Consider the following 14,985-nt stretch of genomic DNA (forward strand, 5'->3'; position numbering starts at 1 on the left):
CACGTGGAGGGAGCTTAGACTTCTGTATCTCATCACTTGGTGGAGACATTGACCATAGTACCCCACACCCTGAGTACCACTCCATCTCTCATTAGCACCACCAGCTGAATTGTCACGTTGTTCATAATAATGAAGGTTGGACCAAGGCACAGCGTACGTTGAGTTCCACATAATTTTAATGAACGTGAAACTTAAGCTAATACAAAACAAAGTAAACATGACGATAATGCATTGCTAAACAGGCAACTACACAGAAACAATATCCCATAACCCACAGGTGGGGAAAATGCAACTTCAGTATGAACCCCAATTAGAGACAACGATTACCAGCTGCCTCTAATTGGGAATCATACACAAACACCGACATAGAAAAATAAACCTAGAACCCCACATAGAAATAATAAACTAGACTAAACACCCCTAGTCACACCCTGACCTACTCTACCATAGAAAATACAGGCTTTCTATGGTCAGGACGTGACATGAATAGAGTTTCTCCCTAATTGTCTTCCCCATGCCCTATATCAGGGGTGGGCAACTCCAGTCCTCGAGGGCCTTATTGATGTTACACTTTTTCTCCATCCCTAGCAAACACAGCTGATTAATCAAATTGCATTCTAAACTGAAGATCATGATTAACTGATTATTGGAGTCAGGTGTGTTAGCTGGAGCTGGGGAAAAACTGTGACACCAATCAGGCCTCGAGGACTGGAATTGCCCACCCCTGCCCTATATTAACTTGTCCATTCCCTTTGTGTTTATTCTGAAGGCTGAAACGTCAATCTTTTAAACTTGCTTACTAAAACCAATAATTGTTTGTGGTGACCCATCACCTAGACTCACTTTGGTTGAGCACCCACTCCTTCTTTCCATTCTAGATCAGTCAGTCAATCACAATTTACTAAAGTAAAACTGTAGGAGAAGTCGAAGCCATGCTTCTAGACCGGAATCCTGGCCCCTTGGTTTGACAGCATTAAAACCGTGATGTATCATGTTTACATCACAGGTTTATTGCTGTCAAACCAAGGGGCCAGTATTCCAGTCTAGAAGCACGGTTTCGACTGCTCCTACAGTTTTACTTTGATACTGCAGTTTAACTGAAGCCCGACCCAGAAAGACAATTTCCATAGACAGCCACATAGAGAAGTCAGATTAGAAAATGCCTAATTAGACACTTTAGTCATCACCTCTGTGCACAAAACAACCATTGGATTATTTAAATAATTGTCACTGAGGCCGATTTTTTTTATCACTCAGCCAAAGATATTAACATTTTATGTTCATCCAACGCCTGCCATGTTTTTGGATGAGGTTATGACGTTATCGCTGCTCGTGCCGCTCCCTATGCTTCCAGCGCTAGCAAAGATAGTGGATATACTGACAAGATACTCGTCTCTCCTCCCAAAAACAATAGGAGTCGTTGTCCACAAAGAAGCACGGCGGGGTGTCAAGCTTCCGCCTATTCCTCTCTTTGGATTGGTGGATACATGTAATTATTTTAATACATTTCTGAATATTCGATGAGGATTTTTGACATTTGGATAAAGGACTTCTGGTTCTCTCTGAAACATGGTTAAATGGTTCTGTCTCTGACAAAGACATTGAAGTAAATGATTATAATTTATTTATTTGTGACTGATTACAAAAAAGGGGAGAAGTGGCCATAATGTAAAATCTAATTTCATGGTGTCCCAATCTTAAAAAAAAAAAAATCCCAATAAATGTGATCACCTGGTTGTAGATGTGTCCATAAACCAGAATACACATTGTTGTTACTGGGATTTACCGTCCCCCCTGCTGCCATGGTGGATGCTATTAATGCTATATCTGAGTGTTTAACACATTTTCTGTCCTCGGAGTTGGTCATTTTATGGGATTTGAATCTGGACTGGCTATCCCGGCCTCAGATGAATTTAAAAGTATATGCATCGATTTTAATCTGACTCAATTGATCTCAAAACCCACACAGCTAAATGTGAAAAACTCTGTTGACTTCTGATTTAATTCTTACTAATAACCCCAGTAAATATTTGTATAATGGAGTATTTGCATATGATCTCAGTGATCATTGTCCCATAGTATGTATTAGAGATACGAAACAGCAAGTTTTCTCCTCAAGGGTGTTTACATGGCATGTTCTTACTATGATTTAGCCACTGTCTCCTGTATTCCTGACCCTGAGTTGGCGCTAGAATATGCATCCTCCATATTTATTCCTCTGGCAGATAAACATGCCCCTTTTAAACTATTCAGAGTCAAAGTCAAAGTTAACATGCCTAGTTAAATAAAGGTTAAATAATAAAAATAAAATTAAAATAAGATCTGGGCCAAAGCAAGGAAAACAGACTCTGTAGTGGACTGGCAGTCTTTCAGACAATAGAGAAACAGATGTACTATCTAGATTAAGAAAGCTAAATCCAGTTACTTTTTAAGCTCCATCTCAGTTGGAAAACAGGGGCCTCCCAAGTGGCGCAGCGGTCTAAGGCACTGCATCACAGTGCTAGAGGCATCACTACTATGAAATAACACAGATGGAATCATGTAGTAACCAAAAAAGTGTTAAACAAATCAAAATATATTTTTGATGATAAATTCTTCACTTTGCCTTGATGGCAGCTTTGCAAACTCTTGGCAATCTCTCAACCAGCTTCACCTGGAATGCTTTTCCAACAGTCTTGAAGGAGTTCCAACATATGCTGAGCACTTGTTGGCTGCTTTTCCTTCACTCAGCGGTCCAACTCATCCAAAACCATCTCAATTGGGTTGAGGTCGAGTGATTGTGGAGGCCAGGTCATCTGATGCAGCAGTCCATCACTCTCCTTCTTGGTCAAATAGCCATTACACAGCCTGGAGGTGTGTTGGGTCATTGTCCTGTTGAAAAATAAATGATAGTCCCACGAAGTGCAAAGCAGATGGGATGGCGTATCGCTGCAGAATACTGTGGTAGCCATGCTGGTTAAGTGTGCCATGAATTCTAAATAAATCGCAGACAGTGTCACCAGCAAAGCACCACTACACCATCATACCTCCTCTTCCATGCTTAACGGTGGGAACCACACATGTGGAGATCATCCGTTCACCTAGTCTGCATCTCACAAAGACACAGCGATTGGAACCAAAAATCTCACATTTGGACTCATCAGACCAAAGGACAGATTTCCTCTGGTCTAATGTCCATTGCTTGTGTTTCTTGGCCCAAGTAAGTCTCTTCTTATTATTGGTGTCCTTTAGTAGTGTTTTTTTTTGCAGCAATTTGACCATGATGGCCTGATTCATGCAGTCTCCTCTGAACAGTTGATGTTGAGATGTGTCTGTTACTTGAACTCTGCCATTTCTGAGGTTGGAAACTCTAATAAACGTATCATCTGCAGCAGAGGTAACTCTGGGTCTTCCTTTCCTGTGGAGGTCCACATGAGAGCCAGTTTCATCATAACGCTTGATGGTTTTTGCGCCTGCACTTGAAGAAACTTTCAAAGTTCTTGAAATATTCCGGATCGACTGACCTTCATGCCTTAAAGTAATGATGGACTGTCGTTTCTCTTAGCTTATTTGAGCTGTTCTTGCCATAATATGGACATGGACTTTTACCAAATAGGGATATCTTCTCTATACCACCCCTTCCTTGTCACAACACAACTGATTGGCTCAAACGCATTAAGAAGGAAAGAAATTCCACAAATTAACATTGAAATGCATTTAAATCAAATCACATCAAATTGTATTGATCACATACACGTGTTTACCAGATGTTATTGCGGGTGTAACAAAATGCTTGTGCTTCTAGCTCCGACAGTGCAGTAATATCTAACAAGTAATATCGAAGAATTTCACAACATATACCCAATACACACAAATCTAAGTAAAGGAATGGAATTAAGAATATATAAATACACTGCTCAAAATGTAGATGTCCTAACCGACTTGCCAAAACTATAGTTTGTTATCAAGAAATTTGTGGGGTGGTTGAAAAACAAGTTTTAATGACTCCAACCTAAGTGTATGTAAACTTCCGACTTCAACTGTATATATATACACTGCTCAAAAAAAGAAAGGGAACACTTAAACAACACAATGTAACTCCAAGTCAATCACACTTCTGTGATATCAAACTGTCCACTTAGGAAGCAACACTGATTGACAATACATTTCACATGCTGTTGTGCAAATGGTATAGACAAAAGGTGGAAATTATAGGCAATTAGCAAGACACCTCCAATAAAGGAATGGTTCTGCAGGTGGTGACCACAGACCACTTCTCAGTTCCTATGCTTCCTGGCTGATGTTTTGGTCACTTTTGAATGCTGGCGGTGCTTTCACTCTAGTGGTACCATGAGACGGAGTCTACAACCCACACAAGTGGCTCAGGGAGTGCAGTTCATCCAGGATGGCACATCAATGCGAGCTGTGGCAAAAAGGTTTGCTGTGTCTGTCAGCGTAGTGTCCAGAGCATGGAGGCGCTACCAGGAGACAGGCCAGTACATCAGGAGACGTGGAGGAGGCAGTAGGAGGGCAACAACCCAGCAGCAGGACCGCTACCTTCGCCTTTGTGCAAGGAGGAGCACTGCCAGAGCCCTGCAAAATGACCTCCAGCAGGCCACAAATGTGCATGTGTTCTAACCAATGAGAGGGCAGATACTCGTGTGAACAACAGACACAACTCTGATATAAAGTTGTTTTTCTCAAAGTTCTTACACTCGTAACAACCTAAGCATAACAAAACTTCTATAAATCAAATAAGCCATTACGTTTTTTGTTGACCAATTTCCACACACTCTCATTGACCTCCATACAAAAACTCCTCGCTTGGTGGGCGAAAAAACACCTTCACAGAAATTTAACGTAAATCACAGAATATAGATGTTGTGGTGGCAGCTGCAGAGAAGTACTTGGGGGTAGGAGATTTAACTTCAGAAGAGTTACAGTGTGTGTTGAGTGGTGGTGTCCTGTTCTCTCAGGCTGTTGGCCTCAGGTAGGATCAGACAGGGTTAAAACCGCTACGGGATCGGTGTCCCCCCTGCGGGACGGTTGAGCTAACATGGGCTAATGTTATTAGCAAGAGGTTGTAAGTAACAAGAACACTTACCATAGACATATCTAATAGACATATCTGATATGGGCAGAAAGCTTAAAATCGTGTTAATCTAACTGCACTGTCCAATTTGCAGTAGCTATTTCAGTGAAAGAATGCCATGCTATTGTTTGAGGAGAGTGCACAGTTATGAACTTCAAAATGTATCAATAAACCAATTTGGCACATTTGGGCAGACTTGATACAACATTTTCATTGGATCAGTTTAAAACTTTGCACATATACTGCTGCCATCTAGTGGACAAAATCTAAATTGCACAAACCTGGAATAATACATTATGGCTTTTCGCCTGCATTTCAAAGATGATGGAACAACATAATTGTATTTTTTTTAAACACGTTTTTGTCTTTGTATTATCTTTTACCAGATCTAATGTGTTATATTCTCCTACATTAATTTAACATTTCCACAAACTTCAAAGTGTTTCCTTTCAAATGGTATCAAGAATATGCATATCCTTGCTTCAGGTCCTGAGCTACAGGTAGTTTGATTTGGGTATGTCATTTTAGGCGACATAAAAAAAAGGGTTAGATCCTTTTAATCGGTGTTATTATACACACCGCAAAGATGACCAGCTCATCGGGTCACATGACATACAGCTGGTTTATGTGGTGCTAGGGCTCCGGTGTGTGGGGGAGAGAATCCACTCCAGTCAAGCATGGATTGCAAACGAAGGAGGACATAGCCAGTTAGTTCACAAATACGTTTTTACTGTAATAATAGAGAATCCCTATTTTAAACATGGGTCGGTGTGGTATTACCTCATCAAAGACAGTGCTGGTCTTTCTGAACCTCATTTTTTGGGTAAGTTAAAACGACATCTGTGTCGTTCGAGAATGCGCAAATTCTCATCCACAACATTATGCGCAGCAACCTGCTACTTACTACCATTCAATGCAACCTAGGCATGTGGCTGTTTGTCAATTTTTAGCTTCAATATACTGTTTGAGAGTTTGGGCCTTTGGGTTACTACATAATGCAATGTTCTTGCAGTCATGTTACTTTCCCTTTTATATTTAACTAACGTTAGCTAGCTGAACATTTCCTTTTGTTCTCTATCTTTCTTTGTCTGGTTGCTTTGGCTACTGCGGCTAGAATCAGGGAGTTTCATGCTGGGCTTCCGTGCCCCCTTTGTCCCAGCCAATATATTTGTATTTTTTTAAATGCCTCTTTCCATAAAATGAAACGGTAGCCTAATGGCCATACTGTAAGTGCGTCCTCAACATAAAATGTTTGTTGGTAGCTCTTTTTCTAAACTTCCATATGTTAGAATATAAAGGGAAAGGGGGACACCTAGTCAGTTGTACAACTGAATTCCTTCAACTGAAATTAGGTTTGAGAGATCAATAAACACAATGGTCTTTTTAATGGTCTTTGCCAGTCAGTGAGAAATCAAATAATTCCAATTTGAAGGATTGAGTTATTATAATGCCAATGGGATGGTTGTAATAGTTGTATGCTTTTGTGTCAGACAAACATGTCTTTTGGCTCATCCTTAGCCCATAGCACGCTCAAGATTGGCCTCTGATTTAGGCCTAACAACCTCCTTGAGGGACCATCAGAGGCCACACTCATTTGAACCTTTTTTGTTTTAATATATGCTTTTTTTGTGTTATTAATACTCTCTCCCCCCATAATACAGGCAGCAGCAGGGATTTTGTGCTATGTTGGAGCCTACGTGTTCATCACCTATGATGACTACGACCACTTCTTTGAGGATGTGTACACCCTTATACCTGCTGTGACCATAATTGCAGTTGGAGGCCTCCTTTTCATCATCGGTCTTATTGGATGCTGTGCCACAATACGAGAAAGCCGCTGTGGCCTTATAACGGTCAGTGCAGGGCTCTACGCTGATGTTTTTTACAGGGAGCACGTGTGTGCATAAGTTGAAAAATGTAGGATCACACAAAGAAATGTAGGAGCACAATGAAATATATTTGAGGTAATGCCGTTTTCTTTGTAGTAATGGCGCAAGTGTGACGGTCATGAATCTGCGCTCAATGTATTCCCCATGGCACTCGGGCTTCGGTGCAGTGAAGTAATCGTTGCAAAAAATATTTGGGTGCATATGCAAGTAAAATGGTTGTTCTTTAGAGCCCTGCAGTGAATGTTGCCTTATCCCCTACTACTACAACATTCAAACTGGTCTCAGAACTCTTCACTAATCCTGTTGGCCAGAAGACTGGCAAACAGAGAGCTTTTGTATCATGTTTTAAAAATATATATATATATTTCACCTTTATGTTGGATAATCGTTCATTACAGTGTTGATTTAAATGTGTGTCTTATTTCCCATTTTACAGTGGGTTAACTGCCTTGTTCAGGGGCAGAACGACAGAGTTTTACCTTGTCAGCTCAAGGATTCGATCCAGCAACCTTTTGGTTACTGGCCCAATGCTCTAACCACTAGGCTACCTGCTGCCCCAAATAAATGCTAGAGATCTTAAAATTTTCCTGTCTGCCTCAGGGACCGTTTTATTTTCAGTAGTTTCTTATGTTTAATTCTTTCTCTTTTCACCACAGTTTGTCATCATTCTCCTGCTGGTGTTTGTGACGGAAGTGGCTGTGGTGGTTCTTGGTTATATTTACAGATCGAAGGTGTGTAAGTCAAGCACATATTGATCAAGGTTACATTTGTGAAAATCAGATTTTGTTCAGGATACCAATTATCTGGATACGTTCCAATGTGAAACTTTTTTCGTTCAACAATATTAAAAATGTTCTCTATGGAAACATAGTAGGAAATGTATCTTTATATTTAGTCTTCCCATGAATGGAGAAAGTGCTATCTTAAGTGGTGATTCACTATAGCCTAGTATTCATCAGAAATGCATTAATGAGGTTATTGAAGATTGTCCCGTTAAGCACAGTAACCTGTTTGTTTACAGGTTGGAGACGAGGTCAATCACTCCATCCAGAAGGTATACAATGAGTACAATGGCACCAATGCAGATGCCTCAAGCCGTGCCATTGACTACATGCAAAGACAGGTGATAGAATGTAACTTGGGCAATTCATGTTTTTTGTAACAGTTAAGTTATTTAAAGCTATATTGAAATGATCTAGTGTTAACCATTACCATTTGTCATGCCTGCAGCTCCATTGTTGTGGAATTCACACTTACTCAGACTGGATGAACACACGCTGGTTTAATGAGTTTCAAAACAACAGTGTACCAGTGAGCTGCTGCAAACCTAATGTCAGCAACTGTACAGGCTCTCTAGCCCGTCCTGGAGACCTCTATCCAGAGGTAAGAGATTGTCCGAAACATACCTATGCTTTGCTCTCATGCATAACATACACATTGATTCTCTTACACAATGTATTGTTTGTGTGTTTCCAGGGATGTGAAGCCCTTGTTGTGAAGAAACTAAAGGAGATTATGATGTATGTCATCTGGGCTGCACTGACGTTCGCTGCAATTCAGGTACAGAACCAATTCCATCAGGCCTCTTTCGTTCAACTAATGGATGTGTTGTGCCATCATGTGAACCCCCCCCCCCCTTCCCTATGGTATGACTCATGAAGTGATTCATTATGGAGGTTGAGTGGGCCTGGGTATGCCATTATTATGTCAACCCCCAGCCACACTCCACCAGAGCCTCAAGGAACAGGGACTAGAGGGGACTGTTTTGTGGGGACAGGGAAAATGCATCTAGGAATTTTTGGAAAAGGGGAAATGGCATAGCCACAAGGACATCTCAAACTAGGCTAAATGGAGCCTAAAGGAATAATTGTCCCACGCCAATTTGCATTGACTTAATATATTAGTTACTTTGATTTGTTATAATGTTCATAATCAGATTCTGGAGGCCGTGGGAAATTTAGTGGATTAAGATGCCATGTCATTGGTTGGATTTACCCCTTTTCATTCCTTTCATTTGACTACAATGAGGGGACAGCTGCATGACAGAGAGCTGCTTTAAAGTGCTTTCATTCATTATTTCAGTAAAAATCTATCAAATGTATTTTCTGAAGCCCTTTTTACATCAGTAGTTGTCACAAAGTGCAATACAGAAACCCAGCTTAACCCCAGGACAGCAAATGGTTCTAGTCTACATTTAAATAGCAGTTTATCAATGTACTGTAGTTGCATTTTTTTATAATGTTACCTCTGCATTTCATCAACATTAGATTATATTATTTTATGGGCTGGTGAGTGTGTGGATGTGAATTTTCTGGTTTGCAGTAATCCTAGAGGCTTTTGACCCAGAGGCTTCCCTGTTTGCTGCTGATGTAGTAGCTTTGTGTCCTTGCTCAGTGCTCAGCCTTTCCTGGGAGAGTAGTTGGCCTAGTGCCCAGGTCAGAGGCTGACAGGTGACATCCTCAGGAACGAATGGATGGAAGACATGGATGACACTACACTTCAACCCCTGGTGTTTTCCTTTCCTAGGTATTTGGGATGCTGTGTGCCTGTGTGGTGCTGTGCAGTAGGAGCCGTGACCCTGCCTACGAGCTTCTCATGACAGGGGGAACCTACGCATAAGGAACACACACACCTAGGTTCATGGCTTTGTCAGTGGGGGATGGTTCACTGACTTGCTCAGGTCTCCTCTGCTGTAAGTTGAAAAGCTCCTCACATGGTGGCTCATACTCCACAATGGTGATGGGTTAAGTGGTGAAATACCTATTTATTTACATGCTATGTAAGTTGGTATTTTGTTAGACTTTTTTTCAAAAATCTACAGGACAAATTCTTACAAGGTGATTAAACAAGTTTTTTTTGTTATTTGTTGCTCTGTGATATTTGACAAATTAAATTTGTTGCACTTAAGTTTTACCTGTGAGGTACACAAGGATGAGGCCTCTGTGAATGATAAACCTACTGTATGGAATATGTGGACTGAATACTTTACTTATGTCAGTTTGCAATATGTGTATGGTTTTGGAATATTTTATAAATATTTACATTCATCATGTAAGTAGCTGAGTTGAAGATTCCCTGTGTGTATGAGGTTGCCTTGTGCTACTGCTTTGTTTGGCCCAGACCTCACCCTTCACCAGCACCATTCTGTTCCTGATGAGTATTAGTGGAACTATAGACAGTATACAAGTCAATGGCACTGCATCGGCCCACCAGGAATGGGCAGTAACCAAAGTGCAGTCAATTAACTGATCTGCTTTGCAAGAATGTGGGCATTTGATTAATCCACATGCACTGTTACTGAAATGTTCTGTTGTACTTTCTGTGTGGAGTTGAGCACACTCGTGGTATGTAGGCCTAGTTATAAAATGAGATTTTTAAGAAATGTAGTCATGTAGAGAAATATAAACCAGAGATGGGGGGTGGGGGGGCTTTAACAAGGAAATAAACTGTATTCCAGCCAGAAGATTCTGCAGTTTCATTTATTTCTATATTTCACAAAAATATGCTCACTTTTCTCTGCCAACAACCAAGACCGTAGCCATGCCTCTCTTGTGTGGACATTAGAGCTGTATGGTTTTCTCCAGACAAAGCACCCTGATGTTCAAACACTAATTGTCAGGGCTTTTGTCATTTGCAGAGCCAGTGAGTCACATCCTAAACCACTTGTGGAAGCGTCTTTCCCAGGGGGAGGGAGAGCTGGCTTTAAAGGATTCATGTAGCCATGCTTTTGGTTAAGCACGGAGTCAGATGATTGGGGATGTCTTGTTTAACATGGTATTGAGACAAGCCTTGTCATTAGATCCTTAATTTGGGTGTTAGGCTGCCATAGGCCGGTTCTACCTTGTCTGTATTAAAGCTACAAATGTCTAGCTACTTGCAAAGTTTCTCTTATGCATCAGCTAACAGTAATTGTATTTGTACATTGGGACTTTGAGTCAGGCTCTTAGTGACCAGATGCCTTTGAACTGGTCCCAAGTGGCGCAGTGGTCTAAGGCACTGCATCTCAGTGCAAGAGACTCCACTACAGTGCCTGGTTCAAATCCAGGCTGTATCACATCCAGCCGTGATTGGGAGTCCCCATAGGGCGGTGCGCAATTGGCCCCGGGGTAGGCCATCATTGTAAATAAGTATTTGTTAAATATCAGATAAATATTGGATCAGTCTGCACTGTAATGTGATTTGTGTGGTTTCCAAATAAGTAATGTATTGTTTTGCAATGAAGCCTGTAAAGTTTTAATTCAAAGGTATATTATTGTATTATTAAAAACAGAGTCAAACAGCCTAGCTGACCTCCTTTGCTAGTCCACTTTATGCAATATAGCTGATAAGAAATATTTTATGTAAACACTTCCAAAGCTTGAGTCCTTCATAGATACATTTAAAATTGTCAGTCGAACAGTATCCCTAAGGAAAGAGGGATTAGAAGTATCACCCTAAATTCATCTAAGCCATTGTATTTTCCTGCCAATTCTAGCATGTGGACAGTTTACCCCACTTAATTGCTCAAACACACAATATTCAATACTAAAGAATACAAATAGCTCTGTGACTATAGTGTGTGAGTGTGCTTTACTTTGCAGCTGTCCTCGCTACAGTATGATTCCTAAACAACACAAGGGTCGTTCCTCGAGTAGAGTACATTTTGTGTAGTCCAATTTGGTCAAAACTTAATTTCACATTCTGCCATAAAAGCACATGTTTCACTTCACAAATAATAACATATTGTAAGTGCCCATGAAGTGCCATTAAGTAACTGGGTTGACCGTAATAGGGTTGAGGTTATCATCTTAAAGCTGCAATATGTAACTTTTTGAGCGACCTGACCAGGTTCGCAGAGAAATGTGAGTTATAGCTCTGTCATTCTTTATTGAAAGCAAGTCTAAGAAACAGTAGATATGATTGGGAAGAATAGAACAGAGCACATAGAACATAAGTTTCACTAGCTTGTTTTGTCACAAATACTGAAAGTAGGCTAACAATTAGAATTTGAACAACCAGGAATTGGCAGAGCCATTTCTGCATAGTGCATCTTTAAATCAGATAAATCCCACTGTGACATGTGGAATTGAAGCTTGTGTGCAGCAATGAGGGGCAATTGAAGCTTCCAAAACATTTTTATTTATTAAAACATTCCTAGCCTATCTAAGGGTAATGGGGTTGACGTGTAATGCTTGACATGCACAGTTTTTACCAGAAAATGGCAAAAAATAGTAACAGCTCACTTGCTTTTACACTATGATTTAACTATTGTAAACTCAGCAAAAAAAAAGAAACGCCCCTTTTTCAGTACCCTGTCTTTCAAAGATAATTCGTAAAAATCCAAATAACTTCACAGATCTAAATTGTAAAGGGTTTAAACACCGTTTCCCATGCTTGTTCAATGAACCACAAACAATTAATGAACATGCACCTGTGGAACGGTCGTAAAGGCACTAACAGCTTACAGACGGTAGGCAATTAAGGTCACAGTTATGAAAACTTAGGACACTAAAGAAGCCTTTCTACTGACTCTGAAAAACACCAAAAGAAAGATGCCCAGGGTCCCTGCTCATCTGTGTGAATGTGCCTTAGGTATGCTGCAAGGAGGCATGAGGACTGCAGATGTGGCCAGGGCAATAAATTGCAATGTCTGTACTGTGAGACACCTAAGACAGCGCGACAGGACGGACAGCTGATCGTCCTCGCAGTGGCAGACCACGTGTAACACCTGCATAGGATCGGTACATACGAACATCACACCTGCGGGACAGGTACAGGATGGCAACAACAACTGCCCGAGTTACACCAGGAATGCACATTCCCTCCATCAGTACTCAGACTGTCTGCAATAGGCTGAGAGAGGCTGGACTGAGGGTTTGTAGGCCTGTTGTAAGGCATGTCCTCACCAAACATCCCCGGCAACAATGTCGCCTATGGGCAAAAACCCATCGTCGCTGGACCAGACAGGACTGGCACAAGGTGCTCTTCACTGAAAAGTTGTGGTTTTCTCTCACCAGGGGTGATGGTCGGATTCACGTTTATCGAAGGAATGAGCGTTAGACCTAGGCCTGTACTCTGGAGCGGGATCGATTTGGAGGTGGAGGGTCCGTCATGGTCTGGGGTGGTGTGTCATAGCATCATAGGACTGAGCTTGTCATTACAGGCAATCTCAACGTTGTGTGTTACAGGGAAGACATCCTCCTTCCTCATGTGGTACCCTTCTTGCAGGCTCATCCTGACATGACCCCCTAGCATGACAATGCCACCAGCCATACTGCTCGTTCTGTGTGTGATTTCCTGATAGACAGGAATGTCATTGTTCTGCCATGGCCTGCGAAGAGCCCGGATCTCAATCCCATTGAGCACGTCTGGGACCTGTTGGATCGGAGGGTGATGGTTAGGGCCATTCCCCCCCAGAAATATCTGGGAACTTGCAGGTGCCTTGGTTGAAGAGTGGGGTAGCATCTCACAGCAAGAACTGGCAAATCTGGTGCCGTGCATGAGGAGGAGATGCACTGCAGTACTTAATGCAGCTGGTGGCCACACCAGATACAGACTGTTAATTTTGATTTTGACCCCCCCTTTGTTCAGGGACACATTATTCAATTTATATTAGTCACATGTCTGTGGAACTTGTTCAATTTATGTCTCAGTTGTTGAATCTTATGTTAATAAAAATATTTACACATGTTACGTTTGCTGAAAATAAACGCAGTTGACAGTGAGATGACGTTTCTTTTTTTGCTGAGTTTATGTTCAATGTTTCTTTTGAAAAAAATATTTTAAAAAGGTAATAGTTTCACGTCCATTTTAAATGAGAGCTCAGCTCATGTGTTACGCACGCCTCTGAGAAGAGGGAATGCAACACCCTGCTACAACTCAACTCCCCGTGAAGTGAAAGAGGTATGGACTGTAGGTGCGAGTAAGGATGACAAGTCAGAATTTACCATTTACTAGGATTTATTTCTTTAAACGGTAATATGGGGAAAAGGGGCTGGACGGAAACCAAAGCAAAGAAAGTCAATATCAAAGCTCCCCCTCTCCTATCTAACCTGCCTACCCACTTAACTTACCTAACTTAACACCACCTGGTGCCCTAGCCAAAATACAGGGGGTGGTCTGGATACAGCTGCATCTTGACGAGGGGGCGGGGTCAGCTCTCTAATCATCCATTAGCCATTGAGTCGACCAATCAGCTGGTTGGGGAGGCTTCCAGGAAGCCATATCCTGAAACACACACACTCAAATACAACACAGAAACTGGGGAACGTAACATCATGTAACAGGGTTGACCTTAAAATCAGGGACAGATGTAAATTAATCACTAATCACATTAAATAAATAAATAATAATCTTCAGAAATGACTGTCAAAGCAACAAAATAACTAGGTCTTTACAATGATGGTGAAATTGTGGGGTTAAGTGGGTTAAAACCTCAGATGTAAAGTTTAGGGGACCTGCATGGTTCTGGTACAAGTTTCAAATGACATTTTAGCTTATAAATGCCTGTGGCCACTGTAGATCGAAATGGCTTGCATTGAGCGGTAGCCCTGATTCTCACGGACACAGGAGTATATCTTTAATGCCTGTGTCGAGTTAACTCCGCCTGTGGAGTAGGATGTGAAATCTGACACCACTTGAAGCTGGGATGTCCCTCCTACCATTTCATTTGCTCCTCCGACTGTCCAACTCCTGGCTGAACCCTATGTCACAGCCACTGACTAATGGTGCTTTCAAGACAACTGGGAACTCAAATAAGTAAAAAAAAAAAAAAAAAAAAGGTCAAATCATGACGTCAGTGATCTTCAGGTCGGAAAGTCTGAGCTCTAGAAAGATGCTTGAGTTTCCAACTTGGAATTCTGAGTGTTCAAAACTATTTTTCCCAGTTGGAGCTTGTTTTTTTCCCAGAGTTCCCAGTTGTATTGAACTTACTAAAGTTCTAAAGTCAGATATTTCTGAGCAAAAGCACATGCCAGCAATCCTTACATCTGTAGCAAAGGCAGTACAGTAGACAGGCTAAGGCTGCTTCTCCAATAGAAATCCCTG

The 14,985-nt window shown here is 41.3% G+C and overlaps 1 protein-coding gene across 1 annotated transcript; it reads left to right on the forward strand.

Moving 5' to 3' along the window:
• The first annotated feature begins 5,668 nt into the window (after positions 1 to 5,668).
• On the forward strand, positions 5,669 to 11,239 carry LOC129862453 (tetraspanin-3-like). Its single transcript, XM_055934147.1, has 7 exons — positions 5,669 to 5,894; positions 6,733 to 6,924; positions 7,617 to 7,691; positions 7,982 to 8,083; positions 8,191 to 8,343; positions 8,437 to 8,520; positions 9,487 to 11,239. The coding sequence occupies exons 1-7, from the start codon at positions 5,832 to 5,834 to the stop codon at positions 9,577 to 9,579; spliced, it is 762 nt and encodes a 253-aa protein (XP_055790122.1). The 5' UTR covers positions 5,669 to 5,831; the 3' UTR covers positions 9,580 to 11,239.
• The last annotated feature ends 3,746 nt before the right edge of the window (positions 11,240 to 14,985 follow it).

This window comes from Salvelinus fontinalis, chromosome 9 (assembly GCF_029448725.1).
Source record: "Salvelinus fontinalis isolate EN_2023a chromosome 9, ASM2944872v1, whole genome shotgun sequence".
NCBI lineage: Eukaryota > Metazoa > Chordata > Actinopteri > Salmoniformes > Salmonidae > Salvelinus > Salvelinus fontinalis.

Coding starts and splice junctions, on each gene's coding strand:
- LOC129862453 (XM_055934147.1), top strand. CDS start 5,832: ATGGGTCGGTGTGGTATTACCTCATCAAAGACAGTGCTGGTCTTTCTG. Junction 5,895..6,732: donor TTCTGAACCTCATTTTTTGG/GTAAGTTAAAAC, acceptor CCCATAATACAG/GCAGCAGCAGGGATTTTGTG. Junction 7,692..7,981: donor GTTATATTTACAGATCGAAG/GTGTGTAAGTCA, acceptor GTTTGTTTACAG/GTTGGAGACGAGGTCAATCA.